The sequence below is a fragment of the Giraffa tippelskirchi genome, chromosome 3 (genome assembly GCF_054371585.1).
Source record: "Giraffa tippelskirchi isolate mGirTip1 chromosome 3, T2T-mGirTip1v1.2.pri, whole genome shotgun sequence".
Taxonomy (NCBI): Eukaryota; Metazoa; Chordata; class Mammalia; order Artiodactyla; family Giraffidae; genus Giraffa; species Giraffa tippelskirchi.
The window spans coordinates 38,068,806-38,091,038 of NC_137277.1; the positions used below are offsets into that span (position 1 = coordinate 38,068,806).

General features: G+C 53.3%; 1 protein-coding gene across 4 annotated transcripts in view; it reads right to left on the reverse strand.

Annotated features, from left to right (window-relative positions):
- Positions 1-5,389: 5,389 nt before the first annotated feature.
- SPNS3 (SPNS lysolipid transporter 3, sphingosine-1-phosphate (putative)) overlaps positions 5,390-22,233 on the reverse strand; it is a 43,330-nt gene continuing 26,486 nt past the window's right edge. For all 4 annotated transcript variants that reach the window (XR_014079503.1, XR_014079502.1, XM_081579905.1 and 1 more), the window contains 4 exons: positions 13,414-13,479; positions 6,999-7,097; positions 6,728-6,899; positions 5,390-5,768 (listed from right to left, as the gene is read on the reverse strand). Coding sequence is in view for 2 of the 4 variants with exons in the window: in XM_081579905.1 (XP_081436031.1) it covers positions 5,704-5,768; positions 6,728-6,899; positions 6,999-7,097; positions 13,414-13,479 (402 nt within the window). In the remaining 2 variants the exon portion in view is untranslated. The remainder of the gene's footprint in view (positions 5,769-6,727; positions 6,900-6,998; positions 7,098-13,413; positions 13,480-22,233) is intronic.

The following is a 22,233-nucleotide window of genomic DNA, read 5'->3' on the forward strand; positions in this document are numbered from 1 at the left end:
TCCTATCTATGAAACAGAAACAGATGCACAGATATAGAGAACAGACTTGTGGTTGCCAAGGGGGTGAGGGGGTGAGAGAGAGATGGAGTGGGAGTTTGGGATTAGCAGATGCAAACTATTACATATAGAATGGATACACAACAAGGTCCTACTGTATATCTTATAATAAACCATAATGGAAAAGAACATGATAAAGAATATATATATATATATATATATGTATAACTGAATCACTTTTATGTACAGCAGAAATTAACATGACAGTGTAAATCAACTATACTTAAATAAAATTATTTTTTTAATATCAAAGTTCCTTAACATGATCTCCAATAACTCTTCATGACCCATGCCAATCTCCAGCCTCAGATCCTACTGCCCATCTCTCAAAATTACACTCACCCACACTGAAAATGGAGCTCCCTAGACTCACTCATAGTTACAATACTTTCTGGACCCAGAGGACTGGCAGGAATTGGGAGCAATTGTCTCTAGTTGCCCCCTACCCTCAACACAAAAGTCTTGTCCTGGTAACACAATGATGGTTCAGGACCACGGAGAGCGCCACCTAGGTAACCCCCTCCCCTGGCTTTTTAGTCTGGTTCTGCCTAGCTCACTCCTCCCACTTATCCTTCAGAAACCCAGCACAGACACGACTTCCTCCAGGAAACCCTCCCAGACCTACTTATTGAAATTGTCATTTCCTCTAGGCTACTTGAGTACCCTGTGTACCCTTCTATCGCACCAAACTCATTGTGCTGATTATGTTTGTACATCAGTCCCCCGCTCCCAAAAACAGATCGTGAGCTTTGAGGGTTCAAACGCTATCTGATTCATCTCCATAGTCCAGGGCAGAGGAGGTGGCTCACAGAATGTTTGTTGAGTGAATGAGTAAATGACATTTAGCAGGTGCGACTCAGGGAGTGTGTGCTGATTTGCATCATGTATCTGTTGTTCTTCATGATTCAGAAACCAGCCAGATTCCTCTTCTGGCCCCTCTAAGAAAGACATTTTCTCCCTCTTTGACTCCACCCTCCATTAGCTTCCATGTGCCATTTACATCCACCCTTTGACTACCTTCTCCACAGGTCACCACCCAAGGGTAGGGAGAGGACAGCTCTTCTCTGCTCCTGCTGTTGCCAAGCAGGGGACTTGGAGCCCCTCCACCCCCCAGCTCAGAACACTTCATCTCTGCCTCTCCCCTGCTCAGAACAGATGGCTCTGAGTCCCCACTAACACAGAAGTTCCTGTTCTCTTATTGAACATTTTTAACACTTGCTGAATTATAGAAGCTTCCATCTCCTTTGATCGTGGACTTGGACTCTCAGAAATGAAGAACCCCTTGAAGGACACCGAGTCTGGCCTCTTCCCTGTCCCATGAGAGGCTGCATCTGAGAAAGGGCCAGCGGTCTGCCCATGATCACTGTAATGGACACAGTCATTGGTATTTGTATTTTTTTTTTTTTTTTGGTCTCTTTCTTTCATTGCTGTTTTATTTTGATGCTCTTAAATGCATCCTGGTTTCCTGGTCTTAATGGTGCTATATACAAATCAAGGCATGGGCTAATGATCCAACTGGACTCTCCCATTCAGGGCTTTATGTCTTGAGTAGGGTGGAAAAAGGATAGGGAAAAATTGTCTGGAGCTCTGGTGAAGGTCCCCCAGTAAGATGGCCCAAGAGCCCTGGCTCCTGAATCTCCACATAGACGCTGTGAGCTCCTGATGTGCTTCAACAAATCCCCTTCTTGCTTAAGTTATCAGTCAGTTTCTGTTGCATACCACCCTACAACCTTAACTGATGTAGTCCCATACTTCCCTGCACGGGATAAAGCTTGACTCCAGCAGCCTCTGACTGCCTCCTGCCAGCCCTGTTAGAGACTGCATTAAACCAACAAGCTCACAGGCTCATCTAGGCATGGAGGAGAGATAAGAGTCTTCAGAGAATGAAACAGACTGATGTCTGGTGTTGCAGGGGAACAAGCCAGGATTGGGGTTATCATCTCAATGTGTGTGCTCAACCCTCCAAGCCTGAGATCAGGGTGGAAGAAGAGATTTATCATCCAGACCCTATCAACACCCATTCTCATGCTCAGACACCAACACAGAAATGAGCAGATATGGCTGCATGCACACTGACAGGCACACCTGCATACCTGGAATGACACCTGGGAGCTGGAATTCGACTTGTGTCCAGGAAGCACAATTAACACATGATGTGAGCAGGTCAGGTCTGAGGGCCTCGTCCTGCTCAGCAGTGAGTTCCCCCATCGACATCCCTAACAAGTGAGTCCAGAGTATCAGAGACTAGGGTTGCCCAGCAAGTGCCCTTTCGGCCAGAAAGGTGTGTTCTACTGACCATTCCTCCTGCCTAGCCTGAGTGGCTGGGCTCTCAAAGATCTACAGCTAGGACCTCAGCACGGCGAGGTCTGAGTAACCGGCCCCACTGAGGCAGGGGCTGGGAGCTGAATACAGCTAGGGTTGGGTTGCTTACAGAACACATACTGGTCTCTCCCTCCCAGAGTCCGCCACCCCAGCGCTTCTGCCCTGCCTCAAAACACTTAGGATGATAACATCCTATAAACTCCTGGCGGGGCATTCTGTCTAGCTCAGTCCCAGAAAGCACCACCCTGCCCTGCCTGGCAACTCAAACTCCAGAAAGCGCTTGAGTCAGAAGGGACTACCCTGATTACAGGCTCCAAGACCCAGCTCCTCAACTGGCACCTGAGCCCTCTGGTCCCAGCCAGTCTCTCCTGCCTCCTCTCCCCCGCTTCAAAACACACACACCCCCTCCTTTCTGACCACACCACACCTCTCCATGACTCACTACATACCTTCTGCCTCAGCCCCTGTGCCTCTGCCTGTTCCCTCCACCAGGGATTCCCTTCCCCGTACCTTCTCTGGCTATTTACCAGCTCCTAGGTCAACTTCTCACAACTTCTGAGGGATGGAACCCCTTATTCTCCCTTTAAGTGGTCCTCACTTGGCCCAGCTAAGTGTTTTCCTGTTCCTTCTGTGGCTGTGAGGTCCAAAGGCAGGGTTGGAGTCACTGCCCACCACCTAGATGGGCACTCATTGGTGCCAACATGTTTCTGGAACTGGCATAAATGAGATTTCTGATCTTTCTCCCCAGCCCCTGGACTTAAGCTGAGGAGGTGGCAGCCGATGACCCTTGGGAAGCCCTTGCCCATTTCCTGGGAGCTGTGTCTCACAGGGGTCCTCCCCAGGACTGTAGGGAGAAGGTTCAGATCCTGGAGCTAGGCTTCTGTGGACCCAGTCCATGAGAAATCACAAGGTATATCTCTGGGTCAAGAAGATACCCTGGAGAAGGGAATGGCTACCCACTCCAGTATCCTTGCCTGGAGAATCCCATGGACAAGGGGAGCCTGGTAGGCTACAGTCCATGGGGTCGCAAAGAGTCAGACACAACTGAGTGACTAACAGGCTAGAAAAACCACATGCAACACACCTCTTAAATAAAGCTGGAGAGTCCGAAGCTCAGGGAGGACAGAGAGTGGCCCGGGTCACACAGCCAGTGAAGCCCACACAGACTGACTGCCTCCTTCTCAGGAGAAATCAAGTATGATATTGTCATTTATAGTAAGAAATATATGTTTGGCTGCTCATCATGTTTCTGGCATTGAGCTCCTAAAACCTTTGAAGTTTGCTAGGTGATGAGATCCCTAAAAGTGTCTTCTGTTTGTCAGGTGACTTTTGGAACTCATCTAAGGACAAGGCTAAGAGCAAACCCTGCAATTAGAAGGTTGGAACTTTCGGTCCCAATTCTGCCCCAAAACCACGTCCAGGGAGGGGAGGGAGGTTAGAAATTGAGATCACACTCCAATGGCCAATGGTATAATCAATCATGCCTGAGTAATGAACCTTCCATAAAAATCCAAAACGGGGGGGTGTCCAGAGAGCTTCTGGGTTGGTGAATACATGGACATGTGGAGAGAGTGGAGGCTCCATGCCCTTCCCCCACACCATACGCTGGCTGGGACTGAAGGCTCAGATGCCAGATGCTCAGATGTCCTACACCTCTCTCTCATTGGGCTATTCCTGAATTCCATCCTTTGCAATAAACCGGCAAGTAAATGGGTTTCCTAAGTTCTCCAGCACATTAGTGGAACCTCAGGAAGGGGCTGTGAGAACCTTGGGTTTACAGCCACTCACCACCTGGACTTGTGGTTGGCATCTGAACTGTGGGATGGGTCTGGCAGGGATAGTCTTGTAGGACTGAACCCTTAACCCATGGAATGTGATGTTCTCTGGGTAGATAGGGCTTCCCTGATAGCTCAGCTGGTAAAGAATCACCTGCAATGCAGGAAACCCCAGTTCGATTCCTGGGTTGGGAAGATCCACTGGAGAAGAGATAGGCTACCCACTCCAGTATTCTTGGGCTTCCCTCGTGGCTCAGCTGGTAACAAAATCCTCCTGCAGTGTGGGAGACCTGGGTTCGATCCCTGGGTTGGGAAGATCCCCTGGAGAAGGGAAAGGCTACCCATTCCAGTATTTTGGCCTGGAGAATCCATGAACTGTATAGTCCATGGGGTCGGGGGAGGTGGGGGCAGGCAGTCAGCTTGATGATGGCTGCTCCAGAGGGAGGGTTGAGACTTGGGGAGGTTAGGGGTGGCAGGAATGGATTGAGCTGGAGAGTTTAGCTCCTGGAGCTTGTCCCCTCCAACCAAAGGGGCAGGGAGGACACCCATAGAGAGCAGGGATGGAGCAAGCCAAGGGTCAGGAGGTGAGCATGAGTCTGGGTCACTGCTCTGCCCACACCTGCTGAGAGGCAGGCCCAGTGGCAGCGATCAGAAAGTGAACAGTGATTGCCTGGCTGGGCACCAGGGGAGAGGGCAAGACGCTTATGCTCATGGAGGAAAGAACATGCCTCCTCACTGCTACCCGCCTGGAAGCTGCTGATCTCCTGCAGGGCCTGCTGTGCCCAGCTGCTCTGAACCCGGTGAGTCCCACCGAGCCAGCTCTCCCCATGGGGGAGGGGGCAGGGATGCAGAGTAAGGCACTCATGCACAGCCATGCGAGCCCCCCAGCGTGGGTCTGAGGCAACCGGGTTGGTGCAGGCAGAGGATTTCCATGGATCTTGTGGCCACACCCTGACACCAGCACCCGAGTAAAGATCTATCTTCCAGAATACTGATTCAGCCCCCACCTTGAGTTCAAAGGGTGAATGCACACAGAGCGGTGTCCCGTGCCCTCCCAACCCTGCAGAGTGGGGAAGCAGGTGTCAGAGTGGATGGTCCAAGGTGGGCATGCCTAGAGACCCACGCTGAGTAGTCGTGCATCCTCCACCCAGACTGCCCACCTCCTCCTCTCCGGCTCCTGATCCCAGCAGAGACACATTGAGGCTATAAATAACATGATTGTCTAAAGGCCTATATCCACGGGCTTTGTACTGGCCACACTTTAATCGGGCCTTCTGGCAGCCAGGCTGAGGACGCCGGGCTGGAGTGAGTGGCCTCGTGCTGGGTGCAGGCACAGGCTCAGGCCTCCAGCAGGGGTTGGTGACAGCTCAATTCCCAGCCCAGCCACAGGTGCTGCCAGCTCTCCAGCTGGGAGCGAAGAAACGGCAGGTGCAGCTCCGCCAGGGTCCTGGAGCCACAGTCAAAGGTGGGCAGAGGCACTGATCCGGTGGAGGTCACCCAGAGGGGTACGGACAGGGCAGGTGGGACCTCCTCGCTGCCAGGCAGGGCCTCAGGGGACTGCTGGGGAGGCACCCCTTTCAGGAATCAGGCGTTGGTTCTCGCTCTCAAGGATCACTGTGGGCGGAAATCACTCAGCCAGCCCCAAAGGAGGCAGAGGTGTTTGGGGACCAGGCCTGGGCACAGTCTGCTACGAAATCCTCCAGCTTCCTTTTTCAAAATAAATTCCAGATCTGACCTGTTCTCTCCAACTTCAATGCCACCACCATGGTCCCATCCCCTCTGCTCTCCCCTGATGGCTACAGAACCTCCCTCTGGCCTCCCTGCTTCAACACTGATCACCCCCACCCCCCACCTCCCACCACAGTCTGCTCTCAATATAGCAGCAACACAGCGGTGCTTTTATGATGTCAATCAAACACGTTGGGGCCTGTGCCCTGGAAACCCCATAGCAGCTCCCATCTCACTCAGTGTTAAGGCTTCCGTCCCTACAAAAGCCTTCAGTCCCCCCATGCTCTAGTCCTCTTACTGTCACCCTTGTCTCTGCCGCTGGCCCCTCTTGCTCCTGCTTCAGCCACAGCGGCCTTCTTGCAGGTCCTCAAACACAAGCAGGTACATTCCCACCCCAGGGCCTTTGCACAAGCTCTTCCCTCCACTAGGAGCACCTTCCCCCAGACAGCTGCACAACTCAGTCCCTCTTTCAAATCTTTGCTCCAAGGTCACCTGTGCAGTAAGAACCTCTCTGATCACCCTTTCAAAAACTGCAACCTGCCCCCACCTGTTCCTCTCTCCCCACTTTCCTGCCTTATGCCTCTCATAGCACTTATGACCTCAAACACACTCTTTTATTGCTTCTGTTTGTTTCTTGTTTGTTTCTCTTCACGTGGGCTTGGACTTGATGTTCACTCCCCAGGATCTGCAATCTTGCCTGGCACATAGCAGAGGCATAATAATTAAGTGTGCATGAATGAACAAATGAATGAGCAGATAAATTAATAAATTCATGGGGTGATCAGTGCTCTTTGCTCCTATAGGGTCAGCCCTGAGCCCAGCATGGGTGCAAAGGAGCAGGGTACCTGTGCCAGACTGCTGGGCCTGGGCCTGGTCTCTCTCCAGGTACAGCGCAGTCAGCAGGAAGCAGCCACCACCCAGGGCGATGATGAAGGCACAGCACAGGAAGCTCTGTTGAAGGCTGAGGAAGCGCTGCAGGTAAGTGTCAGGGCGCCTCGCCCACAGGGCGCTGGAGATCTGCAGAGGAGAGAGGCTGGGTCTGCCAGGCCCACCAGGAAGCCGCTAGGCCTTCAAGTGCAGCCCTTCCCTGGAGCCTTACCACCCACCCAGCCTTACAAGTCCTGTGAGGTAGGGGCTGCCGGCGTCTCCCAGAATGTGGCCCACTGTGATCTGAAGCGCCTCAGCTGTCCCCCGGCACCTGGGCACCACCACCGACTGCAAAACACAGGAACAGCAGAGGAGGTCCCTGAGCGAAGGCAGGGAGTAGGTGGCCCTTCAGACCCTCTTCTGTCCCCCCGCTGCCAAGGACTTGCTTGGTGGGGTGACAGGCTGCCTAAGAGAGCAGGGTTGCAGGGGGTCAATGACCCCAATGCCTGAAGCCCCACCACAGAGGCATTAGCCTCTCAGAGTCTCAGGAAGGCTCCCCAGTCTCCCAGGATGGAGCTGCCAGGCCCCTAATAAGGGCCACCCCTCTTAACAGTTTGCTCTTGAACCAGGGGGCCCAGGCATGGCTGTGACAACAGTGAGGAGGTGGGCGTGTCCCAGCTCAGGGGCACAGAAGGCAGCAGTGTGGGCTGTGGAGTGAAGACAGGGTGCACAGCCAGCTGCCTACATATGTGGGCACCCACGTGGGGTGGTGTGGAGGGCTCAGTCTCTCTCTCTCTCAGGAAGCCCGTCTGGGCAGAGACCAAAGGCACCCTTGCTGAAAAGGCTCACCTGGAAGTGGGTGGGGAGGTTAAAGATATGAATTCTGGAGTCAAACTATCTGGGTTCCAATCCCATACCCCCACTCACTAGCTGTGTGACTCTGGGCAAGTCACTTCACCTTTCTGTGCCTTAGCCTCCTCATCCCTACATGGGGATAATAATGGCACCTACATAAAGGGTTACTTTCATGATCATTCCTCATCTGGTACCTGAGGACATTAGGCTGAAATAAATTGAACCTGCTGTGCCTCCTGCTTGGCAAGCCTTCCCCTCTCTGGTCCAGCTGGAGCATCCCCATTTGTCCTTCAGGACTGACCTTAGGGTCACCTCCTCTGTGAAGCCTTCCCAGAGTTTAGGTGTCTGCCTTGAGCTCCCACAGCCCCTGTGTGCACCCTTAACTGAAGGCACATCCCCCACAGCTGGAAGGGTTCACTGCCCTCCTCCCCTTACCCTTACATTGTCTGGCAGCAAAGCTCCTGCCTAATTTCTCTTGGGGTCCCTGGGGTTCAGCAAGGCACCAGGCATGGAAGGGACTAGCTGATAGCTTGCCAACTAAACAAGTCAAGTAGAACCATCTTGGAGACTGATCACAGGAGAAACCCTGCTAGGACCCAGAGCTGCAGCAAGAGGAGGGGAGGGAAGCTGGGAGGGAGGCAGGAGGTTCAGGTAGAAGCCACAAGGTCACACTGTCCCAACAGGACATCCACGGGGGAGCTTCCCACACCAACGCCTTATTCCCAAGGCCTAGTTGGCCATAATCTGAGCCCATTAGAGAATACTAACAATATAATAATAATTAGTATAAAATTACTGACATTTATTAAGTGCTTCCTGTATGCATTTTATATATCTTATATATATATTTTTTTATATATCCACTCAAGCAACTCATGAGGGAGACATGATTTCTATCCACTATTACAGATGATGAAACCCTCCACCGAGAGGGTGGGTAACTTGCCTAGGGTCGCCCAGCCAGGAAATAGTGGGGCTAAGATTTGATCCCAGGCCTTCTTCTCCAGGGTCTGATGCTTGACCATCCTGCTATTAAAAGCAAAAAGGAGCCTTTCCAACAATATTTACACGTTTGTTACAGAATGTCTGGAAAACAGTGAGAAGAGCCAAGAGGACAAATTCACCTCAAGCCCTGCAAATGGGGAACTGGCAAGGAGGGCAGAGAAGGGGACTCCAGACAGGGGACAGTGTGAGCCAAAGTGTGAAGGCTGGAGCCCCAGGACTGGCGAGAGGGGCTTGTGGGTGGGCAGGACAGAGTGGCAGGAATCACTCTTGAGGGTGACTGGCTGGTCCTGGAGTCACTGGCACTGAGCCACTCTGTCCAGGTGGTGAAAGAAGCTGGGCCTCCCACCCATCACTAGGACCTGCCAGCAGGCCTGAGGAGGAACTGACCACAGCTTTGCACCTTCCCCAAGTGCTTCCTTCTCACCCCATAATTATGTGATTACTCACTTGTGGTTATGGGCAGAAGGGCAGGGCCTCCTAGAGACAGCAGTCCCCAACCTTTTTGGCACCAGGGACTTGTTTCATGGAAGACAATTTTTCCACGAATGGGGTGGGGGATGGTTTCAGGATGATTCAAGCACATTATATTTACTATGCACTTTATTTATATTTTATTACATCAGCTCCACCTCCGATTATTAGGCATTAGATCCCAGAAGTTGGGGACCCCAGTCCTAGAACATGGGCTCTGAATGTCCAAAACAGTCCATGCAGGGGCCAGGGCTGCTTGGAGAGAGAAAGTTCCCTTCCTCCCCTCCCAGGAACTCCAACCTGCAGGACCCAGACCAGCTCCTGCTGCCAGTGGCAGGGAGGTAGGTCTCTCCCTACCTGTTCTGGGTCCCCAGGGTCTCCACGTAGCCAGGGGCCAAGGCTGGGCCTCGCAAGCAGCTGGAGAGCCAGGCAGGTAATTTTAGAAGCTTAGAGGCTTTTGGGTTCCCAAAATTCCAGGCTCACTCTATTCGGAGACAAAAACACCTCTGTTTTTGACTTGCCCTTCTTAGAAGAGCTGTTCCCTTTATAGCCCGGGGCATAACCAGCGCCAATCAAGGGCCCGCAGAAAGTCGGAGTGGCAGTCACCAGGTGCAAACTTCCTGGCAGCCTGCCTCACGCGCCCTACTCAGCCCTCACACCCAGACACCCCTGGGAGGGTGAGACAGACAAGTGAGCAGACGGCTACCTAGGGGCAGAAGGCAGAGCAGGGAAGCATGGAGACGAGCGGATGAAGGGAGAACAGGAGGGTGATGATCCCCCAGGGAAGGGGGATCTGCTGAAGAGGTGGGAGGTGATGCCGGTAGCAGGATTCCAGCATCCCGGAATACAGACCTGGGAGAGGGAGTGAGTCCCCCTTCTGCCTGTCTCCCCACAGCTGGGGATGGGTAAACTGGAGGGGGGCCCAGAGAGACAGGAGGGTGGGAAGGAAGCTGGAGACCCCATCAGTGGGTTGGGGGAGATGGTGAGCTCATTTGGGGATACACAGTTTCTAGTCTCACAGGGAGCAAGGCCATCTGAGGCCCAGCCGGGCTAGTGGGGAGGTCACGGACGAGAGTCTGAAGTGGGTCTTGGCTGTGATAAGCCAAGATCCTTTTTATTAACCGAGCCACCAGAAGGCAGGGGTTTCCCAGGATGCAAGGAGTGAGCTGCCCATCAGAGGGGTATGTAAACAAGGGGGTGGACAGCACTGGTCAGAATTTTGCAGAGGGTTCATAAGCTGGAGAGCTGGCTGCACTACAATAGTGTCCGCCAGTGCATTCTGAGGAGCAGCTCCTACAGGATCACACAGGACAATTGAAGAGCAATGCAGATCCCTGGGCCCCAACACAGACACAACTGAATCAGACTCTGAGGACAGAGCGCCAGGAAAATGAATTTGTAATGAAAGTGAAGTGAAAGTGTTAGTCACTCAGTCATATTCAACTCTTTGTGACCCCATGGACTATAGCCCACCAGGCTCCTCTGTCCATGGAATTCTTCAGGCAAGAATACTGGAGTGGGTAGCCATTCCCTTCTCCAGGGAATCTTCCAGAACCCAGGGAATGAAATTTGTAATAAGCTTCTCTAAACCTGATTCTTATGCTCAATGAAGTTTGAGAACCACTGAAGAGTCCCTGAAGTCTCTTCCCCAGAGAGAATCTGGATTCTCCTCCCTGCGGATAAGCAGATCAAAGAGAGCTGTGTCTCTGAGGCAGGACCGCCGTGGGGCCCGTGGAGCCCACAGCGACCCCTCAGGGATGCAGGCTTAGCTCTCTCGGCCCTTGTAGCCTGGGTGTAACTGGTAGGTACTTCCTTTCTGTTAAATACCTACTGCACATTTGAGCACACCAAGGCCAGCCAGAGAGAGGGGCAGAGCTGGGAGTGGAAGCAGGTGGACCATTCCAGAATCCTGGCTCCTGGGCTCCGCTGCCCTCTAGCCTTCCGGGCCTCAGAAAAAAGGGCAGCCAGCAAGGACCTTGCTGTACTTCATGCCACACCAGCGTCCCCACACTTCCTGCCCTAACCCCACTCTAACCCCTGCCAGCCTCTCTCCACCCATCTCCCCTCCGGCCTCATCTCTAGAAAAGCAGCACTCGCTACCTATGACCCCCCAACTCCAGGTACCTTCCTCTCTTCCCTTCTCTCCCCTGTGCAGCTTCTCACAGGCACAGTCTACACGTTGGTCTACACTCCGGCCTCATCACCTCTCACCCTTCCTCACCCTGCTCCCGGTCTGCCCCTCCACTCCACAGCTCAGGTTCCCGCAGCGGTCCCCTCACCTGCATTTGGTTTGAGACCCCTCCCTGCTGGAGCCCCTCCCCCTCCTTCTGCCTGGAGTCTGAGCTCCAAGAACAGCAGAGACGTGGTCTAGCTCCGGCCAACAAAGTGTCACAAAGCTGTCCCTCCCATGAGGCGTTGGGAAGGTGGGGAGCCGGGGAAGGGGGGCTAGAAGCCTCCCTGGGTTGACAGGCCCCACTGAGCTTTGGGTGCTGGATGTCTGTAAGCCAGGGGAGGAGCAGGAGGAGCACCAGGTGGGCTGGGTCCAGTCTGGCCCCCTGGGCGGTACCCGCCCGCTTCCCAGCACTGCCAGATGGGTCAGACTATGGTTGACTGGCCCCCTCACCTCTCCTCTCCCTGCCACCCCCTCCCCGACCCCTGCCCCCAACCCACACATGGCGCTACAAAGAGGCCAGCTCTGCCAGGTTAATCATTCCTGCAAACACAGACCACGGGCGGGCGCGGTCTTCACATATCTGTGGGGCTGTCATGTGGAGCAGGAACAGGGCTGGGGGGGAGGCGGAGGAAGCTGAGTGGGGGGCAGGTTTCAGAAGACAAGCTGTGTTGGGGGTGGGGGCAGGTCATCGCCCTGTGCCTACAAGTGGGCAGCCGCACTCAGGGCAAACTTTGCCAGCACGATCCCATACACTGAGGGCTTTCCCTCAGGCCGTCTTGCTCATCCCGCCAGGCCAGTTATGATTGCCCCTTTTTATAGACAAGGAAACTGAGGCCCAAGGCTGTTCAGCAGGTCTGTGGCTGAGTCTGGGCTGGAGCCCAAGCCTTCTGTCTGGAGGGAGGAAAAGAAAAGAGCCGACAGCCTTGCAGCTGATACACTCACCGGGGAGTCACAGACAGGATAGCGTTGTCTACACCCGCTAGCCTGGGTCAAAGGAAGGGCCAGAGCACCTAGACAGAGAGTGAGCCTCCTGTCCACAGCAGTATTTAAGCAGGTTTTGTTGGCTAATTACATGACTACACTTCCCCACAGCCCGTTCAAACTCAGATTCCAGGTTGCCAGGATTTCTTTAGGAGATGGAAGATGAGAAAGTAGGAACTGCTGATTTATTACCAGAACCCCAGCCAGCATTTCCTGCCCTGGGCACAGGGCACAAGCTTCACAGGGATCATCTTGTTTCACCCTCACCATAATCCAAGAGGTCTTTTCATCCTCATTTTCCATACAGGGAAACTGAGGTTCGGCAACACAAAGTGACTTGCCTAGGTCAAGCAGAGCTAGTAAGTGGCAGAAGCAGGCCTGACACCCCGGTTCGTGAGTCTGGGTTCATGCCCCTGCACTGGACCACCTTCAGGATAGCTCTGGTTCCCTCATGCCCAGTGCTGGGCCATGCTGGGCTGCCAGGAGGCAGGAAGAGGGCTCTTGGGGTGTCGTTAGGTCGGGGACCCTGTGTAATCCACAAGGGCACAGCCCTTCAGTGTTTAACAACTTCCCTGCAGTCTCCTCGAAGGAGGCAGGGAGGCTGGAGGAAGAGTGTGAGGCTCATGGAGGGTTGTACTAGACTCTAGACCTAGCATCATGTGGTCAGCACAGCATCAGGACTCACTGTAGCCTGAGCCTTGCAGCCCATGATATGGGAGCCGGGGTGGCCTGGACCCACCTAGGCTTGGTGCCCCTGAAGTCCAGCATCCCTGACTGCATACCCAGTGTAGAGGCCGAGGAGACCACTTGCTGAGAAGGATGGCAGGCAAGAAACAGGGTCAAAGAAAGAGGCCTGGAGTCAAAAAGCCTGGGTCCCAGCCTTGGCTCAGTGCCTCTGTGGGCTGTGTGACCTTGATCCAGGCCCCTGCCCTCTCTGAGCCTCCATGTGCTTACCTACAACACAGGAGTGATGATCAGAGGATATGTTTGAGAGTGCCAGGGAGGCCCCTGGTCCAAGGGAACTGCTTGCTGACCTCGGTCCCTGACCCCACGGTCCCTGAAGCACCACCTGATCTCTGAGCCACTCAACAGCAAAAGTCCAGCCCTGAGCAGGACAGACCCCAGCTGCCACCACTCAACACCCCAGGACCAGCCCTCTGCCCTGACCCCCACACCTACCAGCAGGATGTCAGCAACCACCGCCCAGTTGCAGGACAGGAGCAGCTCCCCGAGGGCCAGGAACACCTGTGGACACAGAGGGTCAGGATGAGGCTCCCTGGATTTCAATCACCAGCACCTCCTTGTGGTGTCTTCCCACCTGTGCAGAGGGAGACTAGTCTGCACACAGGAAACCCCATCGAGACTTCCTGGGGTGGGTGAGGTCTGCAACTGTTATCCCAGTGGCAGCAGCCTCCAGAGTGGGTGGTAGGAGTGGTTGAGTTGCTTAAGTCATGTTAGACTCCTGCAACCCCATGGACTGTAGCCCACCAGGCTCCTCTGTCCATAGGATTTTCTAGGCAAGAATAGTGGAGTGGGTTGCCATTCCTTCTGCATGGGATCTTTCTGACCCAGGGATCGAACCTGCATCTCCTGAATTGACAGGTGGATTCTTTACCACTGAGCCACCAGAGAAGCTCCCAGAGTAGGTAGACATTCCCATCTGGGCAGATATGCAGCCATGACCCAGAGAGGAGTTAGGGCCCAGGCCTGGGAAGAGCACATCCCTTGATGGATGAGCCCCAAGGCCCAGTTCTTGAGGTCACCCAGGGTAGCAGCCAGGACTCCCAGGCCACTTTATATATTATACATATATATATTTATTTTTATTTATTTGACTGCACTGGGTCTTAGCTGCAGCACGTGGGATCTTTAGTTGTGGCATGCAAACTCTTAGTTGCAGCAAGTGGGATCTAGTTCCCTGACCAGGGATCAGACCCAGACCCCTGCATTGGGAGCAGAGAGTCTTAGCCACCAGACCACCAGGGATGTCCCTCCCAGGCCACTTTTAAAGGTGGGGAAACAGAGAAAGGTCCAGAGACTGCTCTGGCCTTGCCCACCCCTCCAGCTTTGTTCCCCTAAGGCCTGTGTACACTAAGGAGGCACCTACTGCATGCCAGCCAGACCACCCCAACCAGGCACCCCATCCAGGCACTGCCTCTTTCCATCCTGGGAGGGAAGCCCCTCTCAGGCCTTCCCCTTCCCAGTTCCCTGGAGCATCACAGGGAGGTGAGCAAGGCTGAGACAGTAAACTGTGCCCGGGTCAGGGCTTGTCTGAGGTCATCAGCTGGCCGAGGACAAAGCCAGAATGAAACACGAGGCTTCCAGCCCCTGTCCGGTGCCCACTCCCCACCGGACACCTAGGGGGTTCAGAAAACCTGATGTGCCCCCCCACCCCCGCCACCCTGTTTGTCTATCTGCGGGTGACTGGAGACCGCTGTGGGCCTGTCTCTCCCAGCTCCCTGAACCCCCCACCTCGTGCCAAAGGATTAGGACAATCTTCATTCCACTCACTCAAGAAGAGTTTAATGAGGCAGGAAGAAGGAGGAGAAAGTCTCATTTCTCAGAGCTCCTGAGAACTTATTGCTGGAGTGGAATTAGTCATTCCTGGAGTCACGGGGCTCTGCCCAGGGCAGCCCAGGCTCTGGCACCCAAAGGCCTACAAGCACCCAGGACAGAGGAACTGAAGGGTTACTGCCTGCCCACCGATGACACACCAGGCCTGTCCACTTTTGTCACCCACTCAACTCTTAGCCATCTCGTAAGGCACGTACCATGACTCCCACTTCACCGATGACAAGGATCAGGCCCAGGTCACATACCACTTTCTGGTGAGCCCCTCACCCCAGTGACAAGATGAGGGACAGGAAACTGTCAAGAGACTGGGGGAAGACTCGGAAAGGCCCCAGAAGCTGCAGCACAGGGAGAGGCTGACACAAGGGAAGTCAGAGGAAAGCTCAGGACGGGGAGGGCTTCCAGATGGAGGTGGCACTGAGCAGAGCCCTGAAGGATGGGCAGGATCGGGATGGGTCTAGAAGAGCCCCAAGGCCACGCCAGGCAGAGAACCCGGTGAGCAGAGGCGAGGAGGCCAGAGGGCACCTGCCAGGCTGGGCAGGCAGGGGTGTGGCCAGGGCTGCGGAGAGAGGGCAGGACCCACTGGGGAGGGGATGCAGCGGGGGTCTTCTCCCAGTCTCACCAGGCCTTGGCCCTCCACAAACTGGGAACTCTTGAGGGCAGGGCGGGCCTCCTCTGGGCCTGGGCTGGGCACCCACACGGCTAGGAATCAGGAAGTGGCCGGTGGGCAAGCCTTAGGTGGGGCCCAGGCAGGCCGCAGACCCGCATTCCAGCTCGACAGGGTCTGCCAACCCGGCCTCCTGGGGCCACATGAAAGCGGGGACCGCTCACACCCATCCTCCCCTCGACTCCCACCTCCAGGGACTGCCAGGCACTGTCCCCCTGCCCCTCCAGCTCACAGGCCGGCATCCTACCCTCCACAGCCCCTGCGCCAGCCACTCCGAGCTGCTTTCTCTGCCGGGGCTGCAGTCTGCCCCCTGCCCGCCCCCCACACCCACAGGACACACTGAAATACACCTTTTCCTTCCTCCAGCTGGAGCAGGGTGGATCCTGTCCCAAAATAGAGCCGATCAGAGGGAGGCTGCAGCCACAATGGAGCCTTTCAGGCTGAACAAACCGCTGAAGGAGGCCAGGTTTCCTCTGACACACCTGGAAACCCACCCCAAGCCACCAAACCCTTGTCTCCACACGGCGGCTCTGAGGGGCGAAGCGCGGGCCCGGCTAGGGAGAGGCCACCTTCTCATCCCATAATTACAGAGCCTCCTGAGGCGCCGCCTGGGCTCAGGGAGGGTCACTCCTTCAAAGAGGTGTGACCCCTGAGAGTAGACAGCTCGGCCCCAACCCGCCACACATGGCTGCTCCGGGGAGATCACCACCCCCTGGGCCTTGATTTCCCAAGCCCCACACCCCACCAAGTGCCTCCACAGTGCCAAGAGCTTGTGCTTCTAAAGCTGGGAGAGGGACTTCCCTGGTGGTCCAGTGGCTGAGACTCCACACTCCTGGGTTCGATTCCTGGTCAGGGAACTAGACCCCATATGCTGCAACTAAAACCAGTACAGCCAAATAAATTTTTAAAAACGAGAATAAAAAATTACCTAAGAGATAACCTCAGTGGGTGCTGTCTGTGCTCCCCACAGGCTGCATGCAAATCAGGCCTTAGAATTCAGCAGCTTCCATGACCAACTCAGACTTGGGTTCCATAATTAAAAAACCAAACAAACAAGAAGGGCCCTGGGTGGAACTAAAGTCAGGGTGAAGAATGCAGTCAGTGAACTGGTCATAGTTCTTCCCACACAGGCCCCTCAGCCCCCTGGATGCCCTCTCCTGCATGGCCACAGGCCCCTTGCACTGATCAGGTCCCCAAACCTGCTCTCTCCCCCGTCTGCTCCCCCACACACATTACTGTCCTCACCCAGGGTGTTTGAGGCAACCAGGACACAGGACCCACACAGAGCCTGGCCACCAGCAAGTTGCCCAGGTGGCTCTGCTCCTAGATGGCCCCTGTCCCCCCCAATCACTCTGGTCAGACACAGACAGGGGGAGGCAAGGGGGGCTCCTCCATGTCTTGCTTGCCCTCACACCCCTCCAGACACTGATTCCTGTCTGTGCTGATCCTAGATGTCCCTCCCTTCTGCCCCCTTCTCCCGTCCACTGTCTGGCCTGGGCCAGTCCCTCCTCCTCGCTGTTTTCCCAAGCCCCAGCATCCCCCCACCAACAGCAGCCCCAGAGGGGACTTCCAAAAGGGAAATCTGACTCTGCCCTCGTCCCCTTAGGACCGGCACATGCTTCCTCTACACCCTGACTCCATCCCCCAGGCCACAGGGCCTGGGAATGCCGCTGGGAGCCTGAGAAGCATGGAGCCCCGCAGTCCCTGGCCTTTTCCATCTCAGACTCAAGAGGATTTCCCCCTCGAGTTGGGACAGTGATGATGAATATTTCTGGCCTGAGTCACCCCCAGCCAGAGAGGCGTGCACACACACACACACATATGCACTCACACAAAACCACACAAGCACGCACAGACACAAGCATCCTCAAGACCTCGCGCACACACACACACACAACACCCACGCCCACATACCTAGACCCAAAACCTGAGATACACATGCAACACTCACACACCACAAGGAAACACCTAAGCAGGTAACAGGGATGACATTCCAAGTATAAAAACATGTATGACAAGAGTACCAACCAAACAGATAGTGGCTGACAACATTGATGCAGGCTTGCTGGGGTGAACCTGTTGGAAAACAGCCTAGCATGTACACATGCCTGCTTGTAGTCTCATGATGTGGACAAAAAGTCACGTACACACAATCACACAGGCACACACATATGTGCGTGCTAAGTCACTTCAGTTGTGTCTGACTCTTCGTGACCCTATGGACTATAGCCCATCAGGCTCCTCTGTCCATGGGATTCTCCAGGCAAGAATACTGGAGTGGGTTGCCATGCCCTCCTCCAGGAGATCTTCCCGGTCCAGGGATCGAACTTGTGTCTCTAAATGTCCCCTGCATTGCCAGGCAGGTTCTCTACCACTAACGCCATCTGGGAAGCTCACATACACATATACAGATACACAAATATACTCTTGTTTTTGCACTCAGGCACCTATATACACATGGACGTGTGCACACTCATACCTTCACACACATCATCACCCCTCCTTGTGTACACCTGCAGGCACATGTAGGCATGGGCAGGGGAACAGGAGGGAAGCTGGGGAACACTACTGCAGAGAAGACTCAGTCCCTGTGGGGTAGAAAGGACAGTGTCTCCACCTTGGTCCATCTCACTCTTCCAACTGGGTAGTCACTGACCTCTGAACTGCAAAGAATGGGTTCTAGGTGCCCCCAGGAAGGGGGAAAGCAAAGGTCTCCCAAAGGCTCATGGAGACTCGGGGCGAGCTAAGGCCGATCCTCCCCTCGCATGGGTCAACTCTTCACCCAGTGTGGCTGAGCCAGTCAGGATGCAGGTCCCCAGCACAGACTGGCCATCAGCAAGCTGCTGGGCCGGCTGGCACACCTCGCCCCTGGGCCTGCCAGCCTGTAACCACAGGAACTGGCTCAGGGCACAAGGGTACCGTCCGGCTCCCAGGGGCCAGCAGCCTGGGAGGCAAGCAGGTGGGGAACGGGCTCCAGTCCTCCTGGAGAACTCAGCTGACACAGCGGGCTCTGCTGCCCATCCAAGAAGAGACACCTGCTAGCTTCCCACAGGGACTGGGTCCTCAGAAGAAGGGTAAGTGGGCCTCTCTGAGCCCCTCTGAGGCAGCCCCTGGCAAGTCTCAGTTACTCCAGCCCAAGATGCAAGAGAAAATTATCCAAGAAGCCCCCAAGGGCCAAGTGGTAGGAGAGACCCCCTCAACCTGGAGTATCTGCACAGCCCACCAGTCTCGGTTGTGTGCACTGAGGAGGCGCCTCCTGCATGCCAACCAGACTGCCCAGACCAGGCACCCCATCCACAGCCCCTCCCAGGCCTTCCCCATCCCAGACCTCTGGAGCATCACAGAGAGGTGAGCAAGGCTGAGTCAGTAAACTGTGCTCGGTTCTCAGCCAGGGGTGACAGCAGATCCCAAAACCAACTCTGGAACCCTCAGCTGACACTGATCACAGCTACAGAGTGGATACACATCCTGGCTGCTCCCTACCAAGCAACACACAAGGTTCCCATGTTGACACCAGACTGGGCAGATGTGGAGCCGTCATCCTTGGTCCTTGCTCAGGAATCTCCAAGGCTGAGGAAGGTGGCATCCCCTCCCAGATGTGAAGTCCTCAGTGACCACCATGCTGACTCTGCTTTATCGTGGTAGTTGCATCTCTCCTTGGGCCAGTAGAGAACTCAGAGTTATAACCCAGCTTGGGCTGGAAGGAGCCTAAAGGTCATCTGGAGCAACTCCTGGGTAAGAATGTGCTCAGTCGCTCAGTTGTGTCCAACTCTTTGCCATCCCATGGACTGTAGCCTGCAAGTCTCCTCTGTCCATGGAATTTTTCAGGCAAGAATACTGGAGCGGGTTGCCATTTCCCATTCTAAGGGATCTCCCCAACCCAGGGATCGAACCTGCGTCTCCAGTGTCTCCTGCATTGGCAGGTGGATTCTTTACTACTCTGCCACCTGGAAAGCCCCCATACTACACTTGATCTTAGCTAAAAGGCTGAGAAGTCTTTCATAAAAATGGAAGGTTGCAATTGCATCATAGACCTCCCATCCCCCAGAAGTAAAAGAAAAAAAACAAAAAATAACGTCAGGGGAAAAAAATGTTTTTCACCAAAGAAAAGAACAAAGCCTAATGAGATAAGTATTAAATATTGGCAACCAAGGCAAAAAAAAAACAGATGATTCTAGGGTAGAAAATATAGCCCTTCCTAGCTCTCCCTCCCCAAAGCTATTCTCCAAAACCCCCATATGTGGAGGGAAATAAACTGAGCAGGGGTCCTTTTTTCCCACTCTTAACTGAGACCCAGTGGCAAAAGCTGCTGGGGAGAAATGGGTGGAAGTGGAGAAAGTGAATGAATGACACCAGTTACTGACTTCACGTGAGGCCTAAAAACAGCTCCCATCCCAGAAGAGGGGACACACCCAGTCATTAAGTAGAATGAACCCCGTGACAGAGCATTTACCTAAAGCCCAGAAGAAAGAGCAGCGTCCAGGTGTTCTATCAAAGCCACTCCCACCTTACCTGAGCCCTGCAATTCCCTCCAGTGACAGAAAACCTAACCCTCAACTCTCAAGCTGCAGCCCCTTTGGGGAAGAGAAGAGTCACAGAGAAGGCAGGGAGAGGGTCGAAGAAAACAGAGTCACCCACACCACATCACAGCAATTTGACATCAGAGCAGAGCTGCCCACACCCAGGCTGGGGAAAGCAAGCAGCACGTGAACTATGCAAACATACAGAAAAAGAGAAAGAGAGAGGGAAGGAGGGAGGGAAGGAAGAAGAGGGAAGAAGGGAAGAAGGTAGAGAAGGAGGAAGGGAGGAAAGAAAGAGAAAACAGGAAACATAAAGAAAAAAGGAAGAGAGGATAAAAGGCAAAAGGAAGGGGAAAAGAAGGGAGGGAAGGAGATGAAGGAGAGAGAGAAACAGGAAACAGAAAGGTGGAGAAGGAAGAAGAAAGAGAGGAAGAAAAAAGAACCCAACCCAGAAGACAGAGGACAGGAAAAGGAGCAGGAGGAAATCTCTAATAATTGTTCCAAACTATTTGTGCGCTCAGTTGCTTCAGTCGTGTCCAACTCTGTGCGACCCCATTGGAGCACACCAGGCTCCTCTATGGAGTGGGTTGTGATGCCCTCCTCCAGGGGATCTTCCCAACTCAAGGATCACACCCGGGTCTCCCTCATTGCAGGTGGATTCTTTACCACTGAGCCACTGCGGAAGCACTTTCAAACTATATTGAATATTAATTCAATAAAGAAAGAGCTCATAGGACTTCCCTGGTGGTCCAGTGGCTAAGACTCTGTGCTCCCAATGCAGGGGGCCCAGGTTTCATTCCTCATCAGGGAACTAGACCCTACATGCCACAGCTAAAGATCTTGCATGCTGCAATGAAGACAGAAGATCCTACATGCTGCAACTAAGATCTGGTGCAGCCAAATTAATCAATCAATATATATATTTTTAAAAAAGGAAAAAAAGCGGGTCAGGATTCATCAATGAGTCTAAAATTTTCAAATTAATTTGAAGTTAAACAATTCCTTTGATTTCAATTCAATTTCTTCAGGTAAGTTCATACAAATGAATGAAACATTACATGATTCTATTTATATGAAATATCCAGAATAAGAAAATCTATAAAGACAGAAAGTAGATTAGCAGTTACGTAGAGCTGGAATAGACAATGGCTGGGGGAAATGGTGAATGATTTATATGACTATAGAGTTTCTTTTTGTAATAGAAAGTCCAAGAGATGCATTTACTCTGTTGTCCCTTAGGAAGTTTCTTTCTGAGGTGATGAAATGTTCTAAAATTTATGTGGTGATGATTGCAAAACTCTGCAAATATACTGCTGCTGCTGCTAAGTCACCTCAATCATGTCCGACTCTGTGCGACCCCATAGATGGCAGCCCAGCAGGCTCTGCTGTCCCTGGGATTCTCCAGGCAAGAACACTGGAGTGGGTTGCCATTTCCTTCTCCAATGCATGAAAGTGAAAAGTGAAAGTGAAAGTTAAGTTGTGTCCGACTCTTAGCGACCCTGTGGACTGCAGTCTACCAGGCTCCTCCGTCCATGGGATTTTCCAGGCAAGAGTACTGGAGTGGGGTGCCATTGCCTTCTCCGGCGAATATACTAAAAACCATTAAATTTTGTACTTTAAATGGGTGAATTGAATGGCACATAAATTTCATCTCAATAAATCTGTTTTTAAAATTACCATATAGGGACCTTCCCAGTGGTCCAACAGTTAAAGACTCCGCACTTTCAATGCGGGAGGCAAGGGTTCGATCCCCGGTTGGAGAACTAAGATCCCATGTATCACAAGGTGCAGCTAAAGAATTTTTTTAAAAGATACAAAAAAATTTTCCATATAACCCCAGTTTAATAAAAGTATTTCTAAAAACATAAACCTATGTTTATACACCGAGAGACACATATAGAAGGATGGTCACATAAAAGTGGAAACAAACAGGCCGAGATGTTACGAGTAGCTGCTTCTGGAGGATGAGAAAATGGAAAGTTGTTATTTTCTTCTTCAGGCTTTTCTGGTTTTGTTTTGTTTTTTTTAAATTTTCCCCCAAATAAAAATAGCAAGGTCACTGATAGAGTGTGCTGGATTGAACTGCTGGTCTCAATGTTTGAGTTTACTGTGGTAGCATGTGGCTGCCACATCCCTGACGTGTCAAGGGCCCCAAAGTATCATCCTCAGTTCTCTTCTCTTCTCTATTCAAGCTCAGGCCCTTGCTGATTTCATTCAGCTTCATGGTTTTAAATAACCAGC